Here is a 25,355-nt window from a genome sequence, read left to right on the forward strand (position 1 = left end):
TGCCTCGATTTGGTCGCCCATCAATGTCTTCAACGGATGAACAAGTCGACAAAGTTAGAGAAATGGTGCTGGAAAACCATCATGCAAACCAGTCAACAGGCGGCTGAATGGCGCTATCCACATGAGCCGAAACCCAAAAAACCACGTCCAAGTCTGTCAAAAGTGAAAATCATGCTACTTCATGGTGCTGTGCACTCGGAATTCGATGCAAATGGTTCTACGGTATATAAAGAATATTATATGGAAGTTATGAGAGAGAATGCGTAGGAAACGGCGGAATTTATGGAAAGCAAACTCGTGGATCTTGCACCATGATAACACACCGTCTCACAAGGCTCTTATTGTGAACACTTGTTTGACTAAAAACTCAACAAATATTATCGAACAACCACCGTATTCACTGGATTTAGACCCCTGCGACATTTTCCTTTTCCCAAAACTTAAATTGCCCCTCTGCGAACGCCGCTTTGAGGCGATAAAGGCCATTGAGGAGAATTTGCTGAAGGAGCTGAAGAAGAACGCGTTTAAAAGATGCTTTGATGACTGGACTAATCGTTGGCATATGGGTATTGCTTCGCCTATTTTGAAGGCGACAAAATAGATTTTAATTAGAAAATAATTATTTTCCGTTTTATTGAACAATTTTTTGTACTTTTTTGACGTAATGTATGCTCGAATTTTGTATGTGCGATGGATCAAAAAAGTTTAAAAAAAAGTGCGTGTAGCGTACTACACATAACAGAAGTGAAACTTTCAAGGCAGACAAAGAAAGAGGGAAAGACCCGAGAGAGAATAAGAGAGAGAGAGAGAGAGAGAAAGAATATATACCTAAATAAATCCACAACATTTGCAGAGAATAAAAAAAATAAATAAATAATTGGCGCGTACACTTCTGTTAGGTGTTTGGCCGAGCTCCTCCTCCGATTTGTGGTGTGCGTCTTGATGTTGTTCCACAAATGGAGGGACCTACAGTTTCAAGCCGACTCCGAACGGCAGATATATATTTTTATGAGGAGCTTTTTCATGACACAATTACACTCGGAGGTTTGCCATTGCCTGCCGAGGGGCGACCGCTATTAGAAAAATGTTTTTATTACTTTTGCTTTCACCGAGATTCGAACCAACGACCTCTCTGTGAACTCCGAATGGTAATCACGCACCAACCCATTCGGCTACGGCGGCCGAAGAGAATACAAATAGACAAAATTTACAAAAAACGAAGAAGGGTCGACCGGTGTAGGTAAACGCCGGACACAAACCGTGGCAACAACGCGCACCACTCCGAGCGTTTATCACCCGCACAAATGCAGCGATTCCAGGACCGCAGCAACGGCACAAATTACCACAAGGCAATACTAATGAATCCGACGCCGGAGTGGATAGCACTTTATATGTAGTACGCACAAGCACTAGCCAGGAAACGGAAATAAGCGCCAAAGAGTAGGCACAAAAAAAAAAACGTCCAAAAAATTGGGACCAAAAAACGCCCCAAACAGTAGGCACCAAGGAAATATACTGCCAAAAAGTAGGCACGAAAAATATATTTCCTACAAGTTTGCACCAACAAACAAGCGACAAAAAGTAGGCAGTGTTATTTCTCACTAGAAATGCCTAAAGTGTATCTAAGATATATACAAGCTATAGCTCTCTCTGTCCTTTTCCTCTACGTTATATCTTTTTTCTCTCTCGCGGAACGAAAATGTCCAAAACGTTGCATGGCCTTGAAATTTTACTCTCCATTCTCGCTCGTCTATCGACGCCTTAAAAATTTCACTTCCAAAAAAAAAATGTATATACATCTGCAATGAATAGCTCTGAAGAAAAAGCTTTGTAAAACCCTAATTAAGTTTTGTGTGTAATTCTTTATCGGAGTGTTTTTAATAAGTCACAAGAAAAAACATCAAAGGTATGCCAGATGTAATAATACACAGATTCTTTCCGCCTTTGCGGCATTGTTTTAAGGCAATCATACATAGGATTGATTGAACCACAACAATCATTACAGATTCAATTGCTATGAGGTCTTCTACTCGGCTATTGCCTTCTCAGTGCTTCGCCTTTGTGCGCTGGCCCCTTCGTCTTTATCTGCTTACTTAACTGCTTAGTAGGCTTGCGTAATTGTGCGAGTTTTTAGGCGCCGTTACTATTTTCTTAATTGCACAGAGATGCAATAATTGATAAGTAAGCAACAAGCAGCAGAGCGACTATCACACACACACACACGCACACACCCGTCGTTCTACTAAAACATCACAGCATCGTCAAGCATAACTTAAAAGCGTCTGCTAAAGTAATTATCGTTACACTCGCATCGTAATACGGGTTAGACAAGTTCTTGAATTGTTGATGCGCAAACATAACGAAATAATGACAGAATGGCAAAGCTTCATTAGTGACCAAGTGATTGCCACCACAACACAAAATTGCTTCTAGCTGTAGTTCAGAAACCACAGCAGGCAGCCACATGCACATCTACATATACGTACATATGAATATACTCGTATGCATGTACATACATAGATGCATAAGTGTGCATTTGTTTAATTACATATGTATGTACATGCACGGACATAACGGCTGCGAAGGCGTTTCAACACAAATGAAGACATTTCTAAGAAACCGCTAATGCAAAGTATTTGCTCAAGCCCATTCATCTAATGCTTAAAGTAATGACACGCAACGCACGAAAAAATGTGACCTTACAGCGCGACGTGTTAGGAATTTTGTGTGCACCTTTTGACCGACAAGTGGCATTGAAAACTTGAGGTCGGCCTAAATGCATTTATATATTAGTTGTATGCGCTAGGCGGCGGTTGTTTGCGAGTGGGTATGAGCGTGATAATTACGCGGTCGATCTCGTGTTCATTACTAACTCAGAACATTGGACATCAAATGAGTTTTGTTGAATAGTGGCCACCCCTCGGCAGGCAATGTTAAGGGGTTAGGGGTAGTCAGAATTTTCAAAACATTGGATTTTCTTTTTGCATTTTTTTAAGTATAATATCTTAAAAATATTGTGTGAAAATTTGGAGTGAATTCGCCAAATACTTTTTGAGTTATTCAACAATTAACAAAGGGCGCGCTGGCGCTTCGGAACCAATAGCAAAACTTTAAATGCGTTTTTCTCAAAACTATGTTTTTGAACTGGTGATCACTGCAACTTAAAAACCGCTTGCTAGATTTTAATAAAATTTATACTGTCTTTGAAAAACATAAAAAACTCGTGCTTGATCGAAAAAAAAATGTTTCCCCAAAAATTTAGATTTTTTTAAAGAGTTAATTATCGGTTATTTTTCTCGAAAATTTGAAAAATATTTCCTAAAGCCGTCATATTGTTCAGACACAAGATTATCTATTAACAAAACTAATGTCTCTTGTACGATTGATTTTAGATGAATCTACAAGCACTTTTGATGATCACCGCAAGGCACTTCGGGAGAAACGGGCTCCACACAAACATCGATAACTTTTACAATTATTAATCTCTCTTTTTTTGAAATTTTGGTAAAGTCAAGTCGAAACAGGATGTATTAATGCTATGTTTTTATTTTTCTAAAATAAAGCAACTGACTAGCAAAAAAAAAACATGTTGAAAATCATCATTTTTTCGGGCCTCTGACTAACCCTAACTCCTTAAAACTCTGAGTGCTTGGGGAAGTTTTCCAATAAATAATATAATAAATAAATAATAAAATACCGTCCACTATTTGGTGGTGGCATAAAACTGGCCGAGTACCTCCATTTGAATGCCAACTTCACGACGCCACACTACAAATTGGAGGGAAGCTGGGCCAAACTCCTAATGAAGCTAAGTAAGAGCAAGTGGGTGTACATATATATGGATACACACATACACATATTTATATATATGTACTAGGCCGGGTCGATTTGTGGGGAGGCAAAAAAATCGCCCATTGCTCTGTGAAAATCATATTCTAGGGATCAAAATAAGGAACTTTGCCGAAGGAACCATACCTCTAAAACGAATTCTGATGTCCCCCAATTTGGGTCGAACTTTTTAGTTTCTTTTCTAATGTAAAGACCAAAAATGGTGATATTTTGAAATGATTGTATGGGAAACCCCCCAGGGGAGTTCCAGGGGTGTGCCACTGGCATGGGTGGATCGGCCTTCCAAAGTTAGTGGGGGTCGGTCATACATTTGGACTCGATTGGAGCACTCTAAATGGGTCAAAGTGGGATTTTTCGTTCGACCCAAATTGGGGTACATCAGAATTCGTTTTAGAGGCATGGTTCCTTCGGCAAAGTTTCTTATTTTGATCCCTAGAATACGATTTTCACAGAGCAAGGAGCGATTTTTAAATCGACCCGCCCTAATATATATGCATATGCACACATTATTACACAGCTGTAGTAAGCCACAATTATTTGCAGTACCGTCACTCACATCGCACATCGCACATACATACATACATGGGTCATATAAAAATATGCGCGCAGATGCGTTGCATGCAACATTAGTTTATTATCGCTTGCAATTTATATCGTGCTACAGCATGGTTGCGCCTGCGCACACACGCGAATGTTAGCTCGATTCACGCACAAACATACATATATAAATACAGCATCTCCACCAGTAATTTAACGTTTATATATACGCACACATGTTTGTGGCAGGGATATACATTTTTTTCGATTTGTATGATGTTGAGATTTTCGGGGTCCCTTTTTTACAACTCCGGGATCCCGGGATTAGTTCCAGCATTTGTGCATAAGGTTTTGCTATTTATTATTTTGCAACAATATAATTCGTTTGCTTGAGAAGCTCTTCTACCATTAATTAATGAGTTTTATGCATATTTCTTATTTAAGGGGGTCTTCTGGTCTCCAGCGAAAAAAAAATCGATTTTTTTTTTTGCATAATTTTGTTGTATGTGTATGTGAGAATACGCCACAGAAAGGATTTTTTGAAAATCGCATTTTTTCACATTTTTCTGGGCACCGAAGTGTACCCTCCTCCGGCCGTTTTCATCATAAACTTTATCTTTAAACGCGTTTCCCCGAAAATCGTGTTTTTTAAGCATTTTGGTCACACTTTTCATAGTAGTTATACTCCGATTTCAATGGTTTTGGTCTTGAAAGGTTCGGGAAACTTACCGCTAAGTTTCCCCGTGTACGATTTTTGAATTTTTTTTTCATTCCATTTTTATAACATTTTAAAGTTCAAAAAATGAGCAAAAAAAATTTTTTTTTGCAAATTGTTGCATAACTTTTGAAAAAAATTTAAAAAAAAAAATCTGTCACGGGAAAACTTAACCGGGGCAACTCTGAAGACAACGCATATCTAATTTTTGCTTTCTGATTACCCAGGTGGAAAAACCGTTACCAAAATGGAGATCTGTTTCGTTTGGAGGTGGACGTCTTCAGCGCCATTTCAAGGTCGCGGGTGTTAATTTTTTTCAAAGTCAAAATCATTTTTTAAAAGCCAAGACATGTACCTTTAAAATAAAAAAAAAATTTTTTTTAAATATTCACAGGATTTGTCACAATCAATCCCCAAAAAAACCCTTCATTTCAGGGCCTCGAGACCAGAAGACCCCCTTAAATTGAAAAATATTTTATTTGTAACAAAACAAAAAAAATATAAGAGTTAAATTTATGCACAAATGCAACTGCTTTTCTTAGTGGAAGGTCTAGGGCGCCTTACTTTATAAGTTTTATCTTTTATTCTATTTGCTTTTATAAGTATTTTGAAGACCCTATGTACTTCCTATATTGGAAGTTCCCGCTGAGATAATCCGCCTCTTCTGAGCCCTTTTGAGAACCCTGAACTGGAAGTGTTTCACAATGTGAATATCAATGACCCATTCACCACCAACGCAAGCGTAAGGTCCCCTGGGTGCCTCTTCTGGTCGCCATCGTCCTGGACGACGTCAATTTATCCTGCACAAAGGAGGCATCGTATGTAGTTTCAGCATACATCTAGAGGACCTACACTCAGCCGATGACATCTGCTACCTCTATCACAAACTCAGTGATGTGCAAGCGAAGGCTAACAGAAAAGTCACGCTGGTACGCACTCTCGGACTGGAGGCCAACATCGCCAAGACCAAGGCTATGAAAGTCAACAACAATAAGCAAGACAGGCGGGTGCTTGGCCTAAAGCTTCTGCTACCTCGGCTGCACTATCACGGCTGATTATGGAGCAGATAGAGATGCCAACGTCAGACTAAACAATGCAAGGGTGGTGTTCGGGTGAATGCATGCAGTATTGTCGAGTTCGCAAATCTCCAGACACTCTAAACTGCGAATATTCAGCTCATGTATGAAGTCAGTATTGTTGTACGAAAGTGAAGCATGGCTGGTTCCTAACATCATCCCACAGAGGCTACAATCTTTTGTCATCAAATGCCTCCACATCATCTGTAGAATATTTTGGCAGAACACTATTTGCAACGACGATTGAGTAACAAATCCTATAGAAAATCAAAAGCAGAAAGTGACGATGGATAGACCACATGCTTAGAAAACCTCCAGATAGCATCACGAGAATGATACTGGACTTCAACTTACAATACAAGGGAGCAAAAGCCGCGGTCGGTAGACATCATATGGGAAGCCGCAAAAATAATATCGCAGAACCATGTACTATAGAAGAGCCTTGCCCTATGTTCCCGAGCGAAGTGATCTAAAAATATTGGCAGCAATTACCTGGTAGGAAGAACACAAAAATAGAATTTTCCGTCCTTTTCGGATATCGGTTGGTATTCCCCAATGCGGTATTCCAAGCACATTTTTTTTTATAACCTTTATTAATGATATTCGTATAAGTTCATATTTTCTCTTTCAGATTTTTCTGATCTTAAAATTTAGTCCGTCATAAGGAATGGTAACAATTTAGTTCTATTGCAATCTGGCATAGGCACAATGTATTCTTGGTGCGAGAAAAATCGTTTACATTTGAATACGGACAAATACTTTCAGGTAGTTTTTTCAAGAAAAGTAAATGCCATGTAAAATACCTCTCATATTTCATGGTCGAAACTGAAAACTGTAGACCAAACTGGAGTGTATTTTTCGACTCTAAACTCACATTGAGTAACCATTGGGAATTAAGAACTCTATACTTAATTCCGAATGCATACGCCTTTGTCCGTCATAATTGTACATTTTTCAGATCCTTATACTCCCAAAACGTTATAAACAATATTTGGAACGACCCATTCATAATATGCTTCATTTACCTGGTGGCTTTTCCAAGTTACTCAAAGCAAAATAATTGAGTGAACCTTTATAAACAGCTTCTATAAACTTTGCGGTACGGCCGCTACTGCCTTCATACGATTCCCGATGTCAGCTTTTGACTTTATCATCACAGCACAGTAGAAGAATACTTTTGTTGTGTTCCTTTGTCCTAAATGTGCTAACAAGTGACTTAATTGTACTGATACCTACGTAGATTACCTTTCAATATTTGATAAAAAGTTAAAATAAAAGTTCGTTCTTTGCTGTAAGAGCGGATTTTTCTATCTTCCTTAAAAAATACCAGCGTTCCCAAATTACGGGATCCTTGGATTGGCATCACTAGTATGTAGGCAAGCTAATGAGCACTCAGTTAACATTCTCAGGTGAATGAAAGTTGCACTACAGCAGCAGGAAAAGCAGTAATTGTTGCTTCTGAAACACCCGCATATGCGAGTACTTGTTCACCTTTGCTGCTGAGGTTACCACGTTGCAACTAATTGCTTGCGCACGCAAATATTCACACATTTTTGTATGTGCATTTGTATGTACGCATATGCGTCACCCGCATTGTTGCGTTACTGCACATAAATTGCTTCTGCCGCTAATTTATTTTCAAATTTCATCCATTGTGCGGATCATTGGAAGTGTTCATAGACTCAACAATTTATGTGGGCTGGGCGCTAAGTGATTGGCCGATATGAGGGAAGCAGCAATCGTAGCTGACAATGGCGTCAACTCCCCGAAAAACTTTGAAATGTTCCTATGTTGGTAGGCCGATAACTTCGATAGTGAGCAAATGTGGACTTTCTAACTTAGGTGTGTAAATTGAGAGGTCTCACACTGCATATAACAAAAAAAAAAAAGAAAAAAAAAAAAACGCAAACAAAGTAGTGCTGATTTTCAAACGAATCATAAAGGCTGGTATATTTCATAATTTGTACCAAATTTTTTATGTTGAATAACCCGTGAGTTGGACCATTATAGGTAGTCCATGTTGAGCCTAAAAAATAATTTAATGCAAATCACAAAATGTTTCATGTGCAACATATTCCCAATTTTATGGCTGAGATGGAAAAAGACATCTTTTTGGCAGGCATCTGTTGCAGAGAGAAAAGTTACCATATTATTTTGGGTTTTTTTTTCAGCGGAAAAATGAAATGAATGGAAATTTTGAAAAAGGCCCGTTTTTTTTCTCTTCAATATAATATAATATAAAAGAAAATGCTAGTTATACAGCTTTCCTTCGGTGAAGCTTTGTTTTACAAGGCGTGAGACCGTACAAACAGCTTCAGAAATGTTTCAATGGTGAACAAGAGATATTTCGATTACGCAACTGAAAAGCGATCGAAGTGTTATTGAATCTTGTAATTATTGCGTTGTTTTTTAGCTCAAAGTTAAAAACAAAATCTAACAAATTTTATTTTATATAAAAAATATAAAATATTAGTCTGAGGAAAAGTTAAAGTTTCAGTTGAATCTCGAGTCGAGATCTGTTAGATTTATGCGTCAGGCGGGCTTGAAAAATGTAGTTTCGGGACAAACGCATTTCAACTTTTCAGTGTGGTAGGCATTGGTTGGTTGGTTGGTTTGAATGGTGATTCTTCCAGAATCCAACTAACGCTTCCGCTCCATTTTGTTGCCACATCCTCATTATCAACTTGTTTACCAGTTATTTACGGCATGACTATACCCAGTCTGTGCAGTTTAAGAACCTTATTAGATTGTTGACATCTAAGCCAGGCAGTTGATCGAGACTCTCGAACAGCGATTTGCCCAGGGTTAACATTCTGTCCTTCCATAGGGCAGGGTATTCACAGAGAAAATGGAAGATTGCTTCCTTTTTCTCTGGTTGTTTGCAGCTGTGTCAGTATGTGTTGTGAGGGATGCCCATTTTGGCTGCTTGTTCTTCGACAGACCAAAAGCAAGTTATGACTGCCGTGATTGTCCAGGCGTCCCGTCGTTCCATGTTTATCAGTGTTGGCGTATATTTTAAGTTGCAGGTGGACCATAACGTTCTGTTGATTTTGCATTTCGTTTGGCCTCTCCATCTACAATCCGCGATTCGGAGGTATTTTAGGGAAATTGTACTCTTGACTGCACCTAATGGTGTGAATACCGATTCTGCAAGAGCGTTATTTATGGCAGATCCACCTCTTGCCAGTTCACCTGCATTTCGTTACCTTCAGTATTCCGATGTCCCGGGTCCCAGATGGTTTTCACTCAAGGTAGAAAGGCTATTCTACTTTGCTCCACCACCATAGAGGTTGTTGTAGCTGAATCCAGTGCTAGGATTGCAGCTTGGCTATCCGAAATAATAGCGATTTTGCCCTTAAAAGAGTGATCTGCGATTAGTAGCCTACAGGCTGTCCGAATTGCCAGTACTTCCGCCTGGAAGACACTGCAGGCATTGGAGAGACGCACAGATTTTTCAATTTTAAGTTTGTGAGAATATATACTCCAGGCTCTGTTGATAGATTCTAACGACAAAAAATATCCCACATTTTTCGAAATGTAGATTTCCATGGTCCACCATTTTCGTGGGAGTTTTAATTATTTTTAATTTTTTTATTTGTATCAAGCGAAATTGATTAAAAATTTTGGATCAGCTACTTAGCATCTGGTGAAAGACCGTGTACAAATTTATAAAAACACCTCCTGAAATATGTCACATTGTTGCTTTAATTTTTTGCATGAAAAGAAATTTTTGTCACCTAAATTCCAAAAAAAAAGGTTTCGTATGCTTCCATTCTGTCTGAAGCCAAGTCTCTTCAAAATGTCTTTTCATCATATTGAATTATCTAAACTTCGGCGATGTTGGTGAGACATTGGGACTTGACTTAACTGGGACACTCTAACTGACGCCGATTGATAAGAAGAAGAAACCACTGTCGCACTTTGCTTAACTAGGAAGCAATCGTTTAGAATTCAAACCTTAGATCGCTACTACGCTAATGAAGAAGAAGAAAGATAATACCACAAAAATGAATGTGCCATGAAATCGCTCCGAATGTTTGCCGTTATCTGCACTTATTTTAAGATCAAACAGCTAATAAAAATAAGGCTAGGTTGAAATAATCTGTAAAAAATACCTATTGATCGCAGGATGCTGATCAGAAAGATGCTGAAACCGTAGGACTCAAAATAAATGCAGAAAAAACCAAATATCTGATGATTTCGCGCAAGGTGGAGAGAAGACTGCCCGAAAGACATGGCAATTGGCACTTACTAATATACTTTGAGAGTGAACAATCGTTTAGGTATCTGGGTGTCATGATACAAAACGACAATAGCTCACACGACACAATACAAAGCGGGATTGCAGTAGGAAACAGAGCATATTTCGCGCATATCAAACTATTAAAATCTAAACTTCTTACGAGAGATTGCAAACTAGATCGATACCAATCCAGTTCCATCGGCCAGTTCTTGCATACGGTTGTGAGCGGAGAGTGCTGCGAAGGGTGGTTGGTCCCCTACGAATGAAAGACGGTATCTACCGGATACGCTACAATGAAGAATTCCTACAGCTATGTAATGGCGAGGATAGTGTGAAATACGTCAAGTCCCAAAGACTACGATGGTTGAGTCATACTAGGCGCATGAGAGATGAACGCCCCCAAAAATCAAACGTGCCATACAACCCCGTAGCGCCTAAAGAACAAGGACGTCCAAGACTAACATGTTTTGAACAAGCTCTAATGGACATTGGAACAGTGGGTGTTAGAAACTGCAGAACTGTTACCGAGCATCGCGATGCATGGAAACGAATTGTGAACGAAGCTAAAACTCACTCCGAGCTGTAAAGCTGCTCAATGATGATGATTATTTGGGATTCTTATTTTTTCTATACAAAAACAACAATAACGGAATAGTACCTTTTCCATGCTTCGTCAAGAGAAAACACTGGTGATTTCTAAGACTGATTTTAAAGAGCCTAGTTTTTATCGGCTGACGCAGTGAGATGTGCCACCAACGGACAGCAGTTTGCATAAGTGGCGCAATAGAAGAGAGTTATGTGTGAAGTTAAGTGGTTGCCAACTGGAATGCGTTTAACAAGCCATTGCAAATTTGCCACCCAAAAAGACTTAAAAGCTTTTATAGCAAATGATTTCTAGTTACAAGCTAAAGAGCCATCAAAACCGCGCAAAAGCAATTAATCACCGAAGAGAAATGAAGTCAAATAGGCGACAGTGCAGAAAATCAACTGTCACATCAAGCACCAAGGTCCGAGAAAGCAATGGAATTATGAAAATCATATACTTATGTACAAACATACAAATAAGCACCAAAGCCATGCGGTTGGCGCAGGCTGCAAACTCTCCACAAAAGACGGCCACCGTGCAACATCAGGTGGCATTTGTAGTAGCAGCAATAATGGTGAGTGCCATCGAAGGGGCGGGGAGCGCGAAATGCAGTGCGGGAGAATGAACCAAATGCATGCGACATTTAGCGGATGCGCGTGATAAATCACAGCCGCCACATTGCATTAAATGAAACTCAGATTCAATTATTAAATGCCAACTGCTGGGAGAAGCATAAAATACTGGTGTACAGTGAATGTGAGTTCGTGCCGGTGTCGGTGTGTACCAGATAGATATATATATAAGGAAATGTAGTCAAATATTTATATGTAAATATTGGGAGCAACAGCGATACGCATGCCACAAATAGGAGGAAGAGCTCGGCCTAACACCCAAAAAGGCTGCAAGCGCCAATTATATACAATAAATATATAAATATTGGGTTGGGGAATAGGTTCATAGCGTTTTTTTATTTTCGCCTAGGCAGAAATCAGGAGGCAGAAATCAAAATTTTCGTCGCCTGCTCTTTTTGCATTTCATCGAGGTCAAGAAGTTGCCGAAGCTGTCAAAGCAGCCCGGGACATTTGCGACGTGTATGGAGAAGATGTCATAGGCGAGTCTACAGCAATGTTCAAAAATGGCGGTTTTGACGTCAATGACACGTCCCGCAGCGGAAGTCCTTTTGAATTCAATGAAGAACGTCTCAAATAACTTTTGAAGAAGAAATAAAGTGGAAACCCGTAGTGAACTGACGAGAAAAATGAACTGCGATCACAAAACGATTCTCAATTACTTTTATTCAATTACATTTACTGAAAAATTGGGGACCTTAATTCCTCACGAGCTCAACGAAAAAAAAAAAAAAAAAATGGTCGCCTTCAAATCGCTTCTCAGCATCCCGCCCGCCATCGCGCAACACGCGGCCATAAGCAGTGCTTTTTGTACCGAATCGTAACGGGAGATGAGAAATGGTGCCTATACGAGTACATGAATATGAAGCAAAAAAAAAGTGTGGGGAGTGGGTGGCTCCAGAAGATACGCCAAAAGCCAATAGTTAAGCCGGATCTTCATCCAAAGCATCATCATGATATGAGTTTGGTGGGACCGGGAGGGCTGGGAAATGCTCGAAAAGAATGACACGATCAATAAGGAGCTCTACATTGCCCAGCTACACCGCGTGAATGAGGCTATTCGACTGAAAATACTTGATCGGCCATACTCTTTCAGGACAACGCCAGGCCCCATGTTGCACAAGTCGTCAAAGCACCACTCTAAAAGTTCGAATGGGAGGTCAATCAGCATCCATCGTATTCTCTGACTACCATCTTTTCCATATGAAGGGCGCTACCTTCGATAACAAAGAGGCCCTTAAAAACTGGCTCAACAACTTCTTTGACCCAGATCAGGCGATTTTTGGCGGAACGGCATCAACAAATTGGTCAAGAGGTGGGTAGAGGTTGTAAACAGCAACGGCGAATAAATAATTGATTAGCTTATTGATGTAATTAATGTTTTTTGTTTAAATAAAAGTCTTCGGTAAAAATGCTACGAGTTTATTCTTTAAACTTATTTATGTACTTCTGTATGATCGGCACGTGCATCCTGAGCTAAGTGTTTGACCGAGTTTCTCCTCTAACTTTTGTTCGGCGGCTTGATGTAGTTTCCCAAATAGAGGGTTTTACAGTTTTATGCCTACCCCGAATGGCAGATGGTTTTTTATGAGTGACTTTTCTATAGCAGCAATGCACTCGAACGTGAGCTATTGCCAGCTGAAGGGCAACTGTTACTACCCACCCATTTGGCTATAGGAGCCGCGGCTGATGTATCTACATTTAATAAGAATACAACAAGGTGTCCAACAAAAGTTTCATTGTTTTCATTTCAATTGTTTTCACTCTAAATGTTAGTAATTAGGCGCTCAACATTTTCAGTGCCGCCACCGATAGTACTGTCTGGCAGCTGCAGATAGTTCATGTTAGCCTACGCACATAAAGATACTCGGATGCACGAGTATAAGTATGTGGGTACATACAAACACACTTGCACTTGTGCAAACTTTTAATTGCAGTTAGTGAAATATTTTTGAACACAAGTGTGATTGTTGCAGCTGCTTCGTAGCAGCAACTGGTTCAGGCGCAAGCGTCGCAGCCGCAACTGATAGCTACGTAAGCCTTCATTTAATTGCGCATCACGTTGGCTACTACACTACCGTTGTGGCTTAATACTCGCATGAGAGAGTGTGGTAACGGTAATTTTGCAAAATATCTCGGTAATAATAACAACAGAAACAACACTCGCGCAAAATTGGTGCGCGGAATGCCTTTGAATTGCCTTTCAGTTATTTATTAATTCACATTGCAACAGCTTTGAATCGCCGTGTCGCGGCCTTGCCTAGCATTCGTGGACACTTTGCACACTGCAACATGTGTTGTGTGGCATACAACGGGCATGTGTGCTGCCCGCTGGGACCGCGCACAAGTGCTTTAAGTCTTTCGTTCGTCTTTATCTTGCGCCTTCCTTTTCGGCTTTGATTTGGATTAATTTTTTCCCCGTTTGTCTGCCAAACGATCGGTCTTATCTGCGAAATGCAAAGAAAGCGCCGTCTGCCGTTTAAGAATAACGACTAAGTGCGCGTGCGCAACGATTCACTGCGCTTACGCGGCGTGGCATAATATACTTGTGCATACATATGTACATATATTTGGCGTACTTGGCAAAAAATTGTGGCCATCGTGAAGTAGCATTGCAACAAGCATAATTCAATATTTTATGTAATCCAATAAGAAGATTTTGAGATTATAAGGTAAATGTGATTTTCATATTTGCATTTTAGTTCCAGAAGGTGTTTTTAATATTTATAAAAATGCGATTCGAATTTAAAATGAATGTGAATTTAAATAAGAATCAATTTGAGGTTTAAATAAAAATTGTGATCTGAGTTCAATTGTTTTAATGTATTCATATTTTTAATGCAGTAGACGCCAGTTATAAGCGCCGTCTAAAATGCACCAGATTCGATGCTTCTAAGCGGGAAGTGCATATAAGAAAATCCCGCTCATAAGATTCTCGGTTATAGATTTTCCGGTGCATCTAATGGAGTGAAACACTCGACTACTTCTATTAAAGTAAATGAATTTCCATTTACAAGAAGATCAAATTAAGATTTCATTTATTTAAAAGAAATATACATGTACGCTTTAGGTAGCTGAGGACATGCATATACAGGCTAAAAAATTACACCATTATTTTTCTTTTAACTTTTTTCAATGAAGAAATGGATGACTACATCTTAACTGAATTCAAGAAATGAAGAGTCATGCAAATCACTCCGATACGCCCGAGCTGGAAACATCAGGTGACGATGCAGAATCTGTGGCGAAATGCAAAAAACACGAGGAACGTTCTGAAACTGTCCGATCTGCAGGAATTTATTCAACAAGTGCAAGCGATCATTGACGAGGACCCTTCAAAATCAATGAGGCTCCTTGCGAGGGAGCTTTGTGCCTCTGATGGTCCGGCTTTATCCGTCGAGTTGTCAATGAAGATCTGCGGCATAAATTCTGCATTATGCGCAGAAGACAGTTTATGTCGGAGCAAACACGAGGGCAGTGAGTTCTCCCATTAAGGCGGGAGCCTGGTTTATGAGGTCTAAAAATTGCATTTCTTTGCGATTTTTTTTTAAGGAAAAAATTTATTTAGCACTCCACAGTTTTTTCTATCTTTTAATGAACATTTAAAAAGTATAAAAAATTTTTGTACTGGATAAAATAAGTTGAAAAAATGTTTTACATAGAAATTAGTAGAGCGCTGCAACGCTGTAGTTTCCAACTGGCGTACAAGATACAGCTCGTAATTATTATCCAAAGCAAAAAATTCAAATGGATTTCTAATTATCATGATTTTTTATTCTTTCTATAAAAAAAAAATTCACTTCAACTTGATATAAAAATCTTGAAAAAATTTTTTTTATCTATTTTGTTAGTTCAAATAGAAGAGAATTTAATACTGAAGGGAACAAGCTATGAATCATTTCAAAAGGTTCATTAGTTTTTTTTCATTCATGCATGCCAATTCAAAGAAATCAAAAAAATGAAAAGTCGAGAAAAGAAGATAAAGTTTGTACTATAGCTGTCCGGTCACAGCGTAACTACCTAACGCTCGCCTACCTTTGGCTTTGTATCTACGGAAATATTGAGAATAAGGCTCTGTAACTTTGTGTGAATATTCTGAAATATATTAGGAATCGCTTAAAACGAAAAAAAAAAATTGATTTTTTTGACATTATAAACCAGGCTCCCCCCTTAAAAAGCCTTCTAAACACCCTGACGCGCCTGAGATGTCATGATTTTTTCTGACGGCAACAATATCCTGACCAATACCAAAAGATCAAGCGCATAAAATTACAAGTGCTTATACTCCAATCCTACAAAGGCTTCTTTTGTCATGCACACGAAGTTTCCTGAGCAATAAAGGACATGCCATGCCACCACACTTCCTCACTCAAGGATGTGTAGTGAATTCTCCCGCAAACATTGAGGTTCTACAGACTGTAGTGAAACTCAGGATTGATAGTGTACGCGGCGACAGCCCATACATCTTTTAGCACAACTCTGCTCCTTCATACAAAGCGTTGGCGCCAGAGGATTGGATGACTGAAAATTTCTATAACACTGAACTTATGGCCGCCTAACTCCCCAGCCCTTAATCTCCTGGATTATTACGTATGGGGTGTCGGTGAGCCTGAAACCAATAAGCAGCCTCACAACACAATTTTTTCTCTGAAGACTGAAATACAATTATTACCGTTATGGCCAATATAAATAACGAGCAATTGATTCGGGCATGCAATCGTTTCCGAGCGCGGATCGACGAGGTTATTGCAGCTAAGAGAAATTTTATTGAATGATTTGACAACTCTCAAGTTGTACTCAAATACCGTGCGCTCTCTATATGTTTATATATGCAACAAATATAAAGTGCAAATATATCAGTAAACGGTTATACCGAATTTGATTCCTTTCTTGGGCTCTACATATCATATTTGTACTAGGTAATTAGAGTTAGTTAGGAGTTTTAGCTTGAATTTTGACTTTAATTTTAACTTAAATTTTTATCTTGACTTTAATTTTAATTGTATTTTAAATTTTAATTTTGACTTTAATTTTAATTTTCAATTTTAAAATTTCAATTCTAATGTTAATTTTAATTTCAATTGGATTTTAAATTTTAATTTTAATATTAACTTTAATTTTAATTTTAATATTAACCTTAATTTTAATTTTAATTTTAATTTAATTTTAGTTTAACTTTAATTTTAATTTTAATTTTAATTTTGGTTTTGATTTTAATTTTAATTTTAATTTGAATTTGAATTTGAATTTGAATTTTAATTTTAATTTTAATTTTAATTTTAATTTTAATTTAATTTAATTTTAAGTTCAATTTTAATTTTAATTTTAGTTTTAATTTTAAATTTAATTTCAATTTCAATTATAGTTTTAGTTTAATTTTAATTTGGTTGGTTGATTCGTTGGTTGGTTTAAGGGTGACCCCGCATCGGAGTGCCACATAGACCGGAAGTTGGGTCCGTTGTGCTGCCCTAGAGCTCATTATGTTATATGATTTCCCCACCTAACCGAGATTTTTATTGTAGATTTTGGTCAAAGATATTAATTCGTTTCGAGAATTTGATGAGAGATTCGATTTTCAGGTTCGAGAGTACTGAAACGTTGTCAATTGTTGGAGAGCCTAGAAGAGCGAGTCGACTTCTGGCTAGACTGGGACAACTGCACAGTAAATGCCTGCTCGATACTTCCTCATCTTCGTCCTCGCAGTATCTGCACAGGTCGTTTTGAGGAACCCCGAGCCGACGTGCGGGAGTGCCCAAAAGGCAGTGGCCGGTGATAAGAGATATTATATGCCTTAGTTCGTGTTTCGAAAGACTTATAAGGGTTTTTGTCTGTTTCAGATTGTAGGATGGCCAGATTTGTCTGGTCGTAACGCAAGTAGTTTCCACTCGCCACCTCCGATCAGCAATGCTGTGAAATTCTCTATCAATGAGCATTTTGCATGTTGAGAGCGGAATGTGGATTGTGGGTAAGTTACTAACATTTGATTGCGCAGCTCCAGCTCTTGCGAGCTCATCAGCTTTGCAGTTTTAATTTTATTTTTAATTTTAGTTTAATTTTTATTTTAATTTTGAATTTTAAAATTTCATTCCTAATTTTAATTGTAATTTTAACTTTAGTTTTAATTTGAATTTGAATTTAATTTAATTTTAAGTTTCATTTTAATTTTAATTTTAGTTTTAATTTTAAATTTAATTTCAATTTCAATTATAATTTTAGTTTAATGTTAATTTTAATTTTCAATTTAATTTTAATTTTTAATTTCATTTTAATTTGAATTTTTACTGTTCATACTAATCCTATTGAGTTGTATTTCTCAGTGCACTGCAATACTGTAAAACTGGTCAAAATGAAGTTGTCTGCCTGGGAAAGTGTGAATAAATCAAAATATGCAAATCATTTAGAAATTCGCCGATAATTCATTAGTGTATAAATAGTTGCGACTGGCAAAAAATGCGTTGAAATGCAGTCGCTACTAATTGCTACCAGATTTATTGCAAAGATTTTCACTTTTCAATATGAAAATAAATTTAACGCTAACAAGAAAATGCAAATTAAGCGGAAAGTGCGGGAAAATAAAGCGACTTCCGCAATGGCATGAGGCTGAGTGAAGCGGATACTACTTGCATATGTATAGGTGTATATGAAAATGTGGCTCGTTGAGATGTACACCGATCGGAGAAAAACTATGTAAGCGAAATTTTCTAATTTTAACAGAACTTTATCGTAGCTACAGATGTTAAGTTAAAAAAAAAAAAAAAAATTAGTTAATAGTTCATTCAACTTTCCTACCAGCGACCCTTTCGTGGTATTAGAGTGCAAACGTATTCACACATTTATTATTAATATGTGAAATTACATACATACATTAACTATCCTCTTGCAAAATTTTTGATTAATCGAAGATGCAATTTCATAATCACCATATCGTAGCTTCAAGGCTTGAGAATACAGATTTTTGTGCACCACAGTTATCTTTGTATTTTGACTTGAAAAAAGCAAACTCATGGCTAACAAATTGATAAATCGTGCACCGCGTATTCGCTTCAGGCGCTCTGTTACCACTTCGTTTTGCAACGATGAAACAAAACCGAAACATGTACCTACACCAAAATCAACACAATGGCATTAGTTTATATACGAGTACATATTTGTGTTGGTATGTATGCATACATTTACGTAGCTTTGTATGGCCACAGGTAATCATTAATGGACAAGAGTTGAAAAGTCAAAGAGTGTCAAGTGACAAAAAAGAGGCGACAAAGCCGATTTGGTGAGAAAGAGGAACGTGTCTCTGCTAACGTGTACTTGTAAAGCAAATGAATACGCGAATACCAACAAAAAGTACAATACTTACTACGAAAGTATACCTATGTCATATTTACTATAAATATTATATATACAGGTTTGTGCATTTGGGGTTTAGTGAGGATCATTTGTTAAATTTATAAATTGGCAAATTGTAATTTTGTAGGTATTTTTTATTTGTTGCTGGTTTTTGCTGATGTTAACGAACTTTACAGCTTCTCAAATCACGCACCACAGCTATGCTAGTTCACCATGGGCATTGCTTCGGATGATCAGTGCGCAATGTTGCGTCAGAGAGAGTAAGTAACCAATAAAGGTAAATATAGTAAAGCGCAATAACAATTCGCAATTTGTCGTAAGTTAAAAAAACAAAGCGATGAGCGAGAAAATCAGTGCGTATATGGGCGAAGTGAGCGCCATGGTGTGAATTAAAATAAATAATGCTAATGATTGGGATTTTATTTATGAACGATTTAGAAGAAAGAATATGTTTGGAATTACACCGTGCTATAAAATTTAAATATTTTTGTCACGCTTTAGAAAATCGATATACAATTCCGTTTTTAGTTTTTCCAAAACAAAAAAAAAAAACAGACTAAAAACTTTAAAGCTGCAACAAGAATGGTGATTTAGAAAATTATATTATAAACTTAAAAGTATAAAAGCTATGGGTATATGGGTATTAAATGAAGGAGGGTATTGCACACAAATTTAGGAATTTGTTTTCATAGTTATCCTGTGGTAAAACATCTGAAAAATGTTCTCTCAAGCTTTTATGCGCGAATAACTTTGACTATTTTATTAAAATCCTTTTTTCAAAAATATTCTATAATTACATTTTTTTAAATTTCATATGCACTATTATCAAATTTGAAGCTTCTAGTTTCATTTGCCCTGGATATGTAGGATACAGAGTATTTTTCTACTTACGAGAAAATCGGTATATGTGCGAAATAGGAGTTCAAATATAATAACTTTGCGTTATTAGTTTTTTTCGCAGAATTTCAGATTCTTTTTTTTTTCTTAGTTCACCATCGAGCGCTAACGGCAGACGTGCGTTACCAAACATATCATAACGACAGCATACCGTTATGATCGAAATAAAATATGCAGCCACTAAGCATTTAACTGACATCACAGGAAATGTCAATTATTCAAGAAAAAGCTCAAAGAAACTTTTCGCTAACACTTTCTCCCACTAAGCATCCGAACTTTATCAGACACTTACCTCGTTTATTTCATCCTCCAACGCTCGCTGACGCGTCAACTCACGCAATCGCTCACGACGTTGCTCCGTGAGCTGTTCCAGACGTTTGGCCGCGCGATCGACCTCATTGAATAGTAATGTCACCTTGTGTAGTCTAATTGCCACATCCATGTTGCCGACACTGCTACTGCAATCGCCTCCTACTGCATTAGCTACCGTTATTGTGGCTGCTACTGTGGCAGTGTTGCTGCCATCACATGACGTCACTGCGCTATACTTTGACACAGCGGGACAATTTTGTGACTGGTTGATTTGGTTGTGTTGTTGATGCTGTTGCTGTTGCTGCTGGTGCGACATGGTAAAGCTATAACTGCCACCGAATCCCAGGTGGCTGATGGATGAAATGGTGGACAATAGTTTGCTGCCACTATTGCTGGGCCGATTGCTATTGCCGCCGCCACTACAGCCGTTGCTGCTGCCATAGTAATAACGAGTGTTGTTATTATTGTTATTGTTGTTGCTGCCGCTGCCATTTGAGTTGATTTTGCCATTATGATTATGATTATTTTCACCATTGCTGCTACTTGTCATTGTCGCCGTTGTCGTTGCTACAAAGCATTTGGCCAGCTCCTGTAGACGTGCCAATTGCAGTGCGCCCCGCTTGCGCAAATTATGCAACTCAGAATCCATGAGCGCGCGACTTAACGCCCGATGTTGCGCGTATAGTTGGCGTCGTGTCGGCAACCCTTGCAGGTCGGCAGAGCGTATGTCACTCATGGCGGCCACTAGCCGTTGGCCCGCTGCTGCACATTGTCGCTGAAAGGGTTCGAGTGCGGTGAAGAATTCGCGCCACTTCCGCGCGTCGTGATGATGCAAACCTTGCAATTTGCCGAACGGTATTTGCGATGGTGCAACACTTGTCGTGACTTCATTGACGCTAATGAATTTCAGCGTGTGTTGCTGTTGTAGTGATGGTTGCATTTGTAGTTGCTGTTCCTGTTAATGAGAGCAAGGAGAAAAACAAATCAAATAAATGTTTATGTATTGTTAGTTGGTATTGTAAGTTTTGTTGTTGATATTTCTACGTTCAATCATTTCGATTGTCCATTGGTTCAGTCGTTGGTCTGTTTCTCCGTTTTTCCTCTCCGTTCCCCTGTTTGTATTGCTGTACTCGTACATTTGTTTGTGCGATTGTTTCGGGTATGTCTTTCTATTTGTGTTTACTCTTGTAAGTGCTGTTATTTTTGTTGTTGTGGTGGTTCTTGTTAAAAATCGGGTTAATTGGGTGTTATGTCGGGGCGTTAACCGCGTGCTCAGATGTTGATCATTTGTTTGCGAGCTTTTTGTGCGATTTGTTGTTGGTAATGTTTTTTTTCCTTCTCACTTCTGGTCAAATGCTTCTTTGGCTCAACTCATAGCCTACATTGCCTCAATGTGCATACTTTATTTTATTTCCTGTACTGCTAGCGCTGTTGTTGTTGTGCTTTCAATACCTTGTTATTTGCTACTCATTGCTACTCATTCAATTGTTAACGAATCAACATCAAGACATTTACCTCATTTTATATTACAAGTAACTACAGCTTTGCCATGTTTTTTGACTTGCCCTGGCCCCGAAAGGAGTTACTCTAAGTTCAGCGGATCACAGTCGATTTATTTTTGGGAATTTTTTTCGGTCCGAAATATTTATTTTCACTTGATTTTCGTTTTTATGCTATTCTCTAAAAATGTATGCGGTAATAATTGTGCTAGGCGGACAGTAAGCTGGGGGGCGGCGCGCACAACTACAGTGGAACAAAGCAGTTGAACTTGAGAGCGAGGAGACAGGAGTTATTATTAAGGTATTATTTCAGTTTGGCTCTTAAATAACCTATATTTTCAGCGGCATGCCATTGTGTGTAAATGCCGGTGATGCATCACATTGCTCTGCATCGGATAAGGCTGTCTACGGAGTCGATCACTTCGTCGGAACCTAATGCGCGTCCTATCTTTCACCTAACGTAACCGAGAGACGTGTTGCACGGATTAGCGGAAAAAGCGATAAACTGAGCTTCAAGAACGATAGGAGTTCGCACTGCTTTGTAACCTTTGCCTTGTTTGCTTTGACGGAATATCAAACTCCACAGCCACAGAATACTGCAGAATATCCATCAAATGCCGTAGTCAATGTAAATGAGTTTTCCAATAACAGGTGTTAACGGTGAATGGATTGCGTTATCGAGAGATGATTAACGATTTTTTATGGCCGGAATTGGATGGTATTGATCTGGATAACGTTTATTTTTCAACAAGACAGCGGTTGTGTCGCAAAAGCAACGAACCCTTGATCTTTTACGGGAAAAGTTTCCGGACCGTGTTATCTCTCGACGAGGTGATCACAATTGGCCACCAAGATCTTGTGATTTAACAACTTGTGACTTTTTTCTTTGGGGCCACGTGAAAGAGAAACTCTACACCAACAGCCCAGGGACAATTCAAGACCTCAAAGATGGAATTCGTGAGGCTATCGAGGACATAGGGCAGCCACTTTGCAATTCGGTTATGGAAAATTTCATGAAAAGAATATTGTCCTGTAAGCGTGATCCTGGTGGTCATTTGCCTGATGTTATTTTCCACTAGTAACTAATACCTTTTTTTCTTTATAATGAAATAAACTCTCGATCATTTACATTAAAAAATAGCATTTTTCTTTGAATATCAAGATAACACCTCTTATTGAAAAACCCTTTATTATATTATACAAATTTAGTTAATGCTGCCTATCTAGCGAAAAGAAAATTGTTTGCAAGGCGATTTTGTACATAAAAATCAAGTGAACTATCATGACAAGTTCTAATACCGAAAATAATCTTTAAGTTCATAATTTATTTTGCAAAGGTTTAAGCTCAGGATCTTGACTCACGAAATTACTTAAAATCAATTTGCTCAATAATAACACATGGGCTGAAAAGTCCCGGGTCTAATTATGGAAGATGGAATTAGTTTTATTGCGTCCACCTTTATTTCAGTTACTATTAACCTAAAAAAGACAGTTGCTAAAATTTAAAGATATTCTATTCATTAGTGAGTTGTTATTGAGCTAAGAGCGACGCTACTTTTCTTATTTTCAAAACAATAGATCAAAAAGAAATTCCTTTTCAAAATTTACACTGCTTTTTGATGGGGAAAAACCGTCCAGGCAAAGCAATGTCTTGAAAAGTGACTGGTGATGGTGACTCCGGTCCATCAGAAGGAGCAATAAAACGATGGTTTGCTCACTTCAAACGTGGTTGTAGAGACATCGATGACGTCCAAATGAGGCGGTAACACCGGAAAACATCAAAAAATCCACAAAATTGTTTTGAATGATTGAAAAGTAAAGTTGCTTGAGTTAGCTGATAAGCTAATTTTGAACAAAACAAAAAAAAAAAAAAAAAAATACGTATTTTCTCTGCTAAGCCCGGCACTTTTCAACCCATGTGTTATAATATACCTATGCACATACGAGGGACGGCTGATAAGTTCGCGACCTATGATAGTTAGCGATAAACCATAATCTCCTTATTGTTAGTATAAACAACACCACCTTTTTATTTGGTTCAACACAGTTATATTTGAGCAAGTAACAACCGAAAATGGAAGTTTTCGCAATTTCGAGACAAAATTGTGCGGTTATTAGAGACAAATATGCAGAAAATATAGATTTCCCACCTCCCCTTTACACCGTTCGGGTTGCAAGGAATGACTTATGGGCCATACGATCTTCATAGATTAACCAGTCACCGTAAATTCCGGACACGACTCCCAGTGACTTTTTCCTTTTTTTCAAAATTAGTGATTTGAAAGGGAAGGCAAATCCAAAGAATATCTTCTCAGGGGTATAAATGCATTAGACTCGGTAGGTGGAAAGATAAAAATATAGAATAATGAGTCCTTCATGTCTAACACCAGGCGCGACTTGCTTCACTTATAACGGTCTCGATTTCTAGAGCTTTAGAGATAGGAGAGAGTTGAGTCCCCTCAGCATATGCGAATATCCTGCATTTCGAAAACATTTTGGAAACAACTTCTTCGAGGTTCTATACAGTTTAGATACAGTCTTCCGGGAGCGGCTAATTGAGTTCACAAAAATACCGGAAATGTTGGGTCACTAGTGAGTAAATCTTTCCTGCAGGCCACAATGGACCTCTGTGGCCACCGAGATGAACTATTTTTTCTAGAGCAGCCCATCTAACTGAGGCTATAATGTAATTCTTTTTTTTTTTATAACTGCATATGTGGGCGCAACTCACCTTTATGCAACTTTCGTTGTTCTCGCCGCAGCCACTATTGCTGACAGCTACATTGTTGAATGCATACGAGTGCTGTTGTTGCAATATGTTGCGTTCGAGGCAAACTGCAAGAATTTCGCAATATGCAATTTGCCTTGTCAGCAGACGTAGACTTTGGCAAATTAAGTCGATTACGCACATTTGGCTCGACTTTGCGATGGCAATTAGAATGGTGAACGTTGGTGTTGCAGCATTGTTGTAGCCGCTGCCGCTGGTATTGCTGTCAGTAGTTATGGCCATAGCTGTAGCATTCGTATGGGCGGGTGATTTAACGGCTGTGTCTGTTGTGGCATTTGAGGTGACTGGCACAGTTGTGGAGTTGCCAGAAACTGGCAAAACTTCTGCCGCTCTGACCATTTTCGGTGTCGATGGACGGCTGATGGATGGTTGTTGTGACTGCTGGTGGCTCTGTTCTGTCTGCAGTTGCACTGAAGGTTGCTGCTGCTGTTGCAGTGTGGTACGGTCATTAGCATTCACAGTTGAAATTCTGCAATTGAAAATGAAAAGTAGAAAAAAATATAACAAAAAAGATAAAAACAATTAAATGCGTGACGGATTATTAAAAGTAAAATAAAATGAAATCTTGTTAAAATGTGTGCATGCGTGTGTTTGTAATGTTATGAGTTGCCGATAGTATCTTGGATTTTACCGGCTACACCAATAAAATGTACATAAAAGCTTTTGTGCGTATTTTGAAAAGTGTCCCGAAAGCCAGATAAATGGTCGATCATTAGGCGATCTATGAATAAATGTGTGAATAGCAACAACCCTGCTGGGAAAACTTGAGCTTGCATAAGTTTTGGTAGTAAGTTTAACGCAACAATTGTAAAAATGATAATTTTTCTGAGTAGTTTATGCCCGCACCTTTTAAAGTTAATATCATATTGATGTGGTTGGA

At 38.3% G+C, this 25,355-nt stretch overlaps 1 protein-coding gene across 1 annotated transcript in view; it reads right to left on the minus strand.

The window, feature by feature from the left end:
- The window catches only part of LOC128861764 (uncharacterized), a 192,088-nt gene that overhangs the window by 80,373 nt on the left and 86,360 nt on the right, over positions 1-25,355 (minus strand). Inside the window, exons 6-7 of the mRNA XM_054100147.1 lie at positions 24,419-24,944; positions 20,169-21,143 (exon numbers count right to left, since the gene is read on the minus strand). Of these exons, the coding sequence (XP_053956122.1) occupies positions 20,169-21,143; positions 24,419-24,944 (1,501 nt within the window). The remainder of the gene's footprint in view (positions 1-20,168; positions 21,144-24,418; positions 24,945-25,355) is intronic.

Source organism: Anastrepha ludens, chromosome 4 (assembly GCF_028408465.1).
Source record: "Anastrepha ludens isolate Willacy chromosome 4, idAnaLude1.1, whole genome shotgun sequence".
NCBI lineage: Eukaryota > Metazoa > Arthropoda > Insecta > Diptera > Tephritidae > Anastrepha > Anastrepha ludens.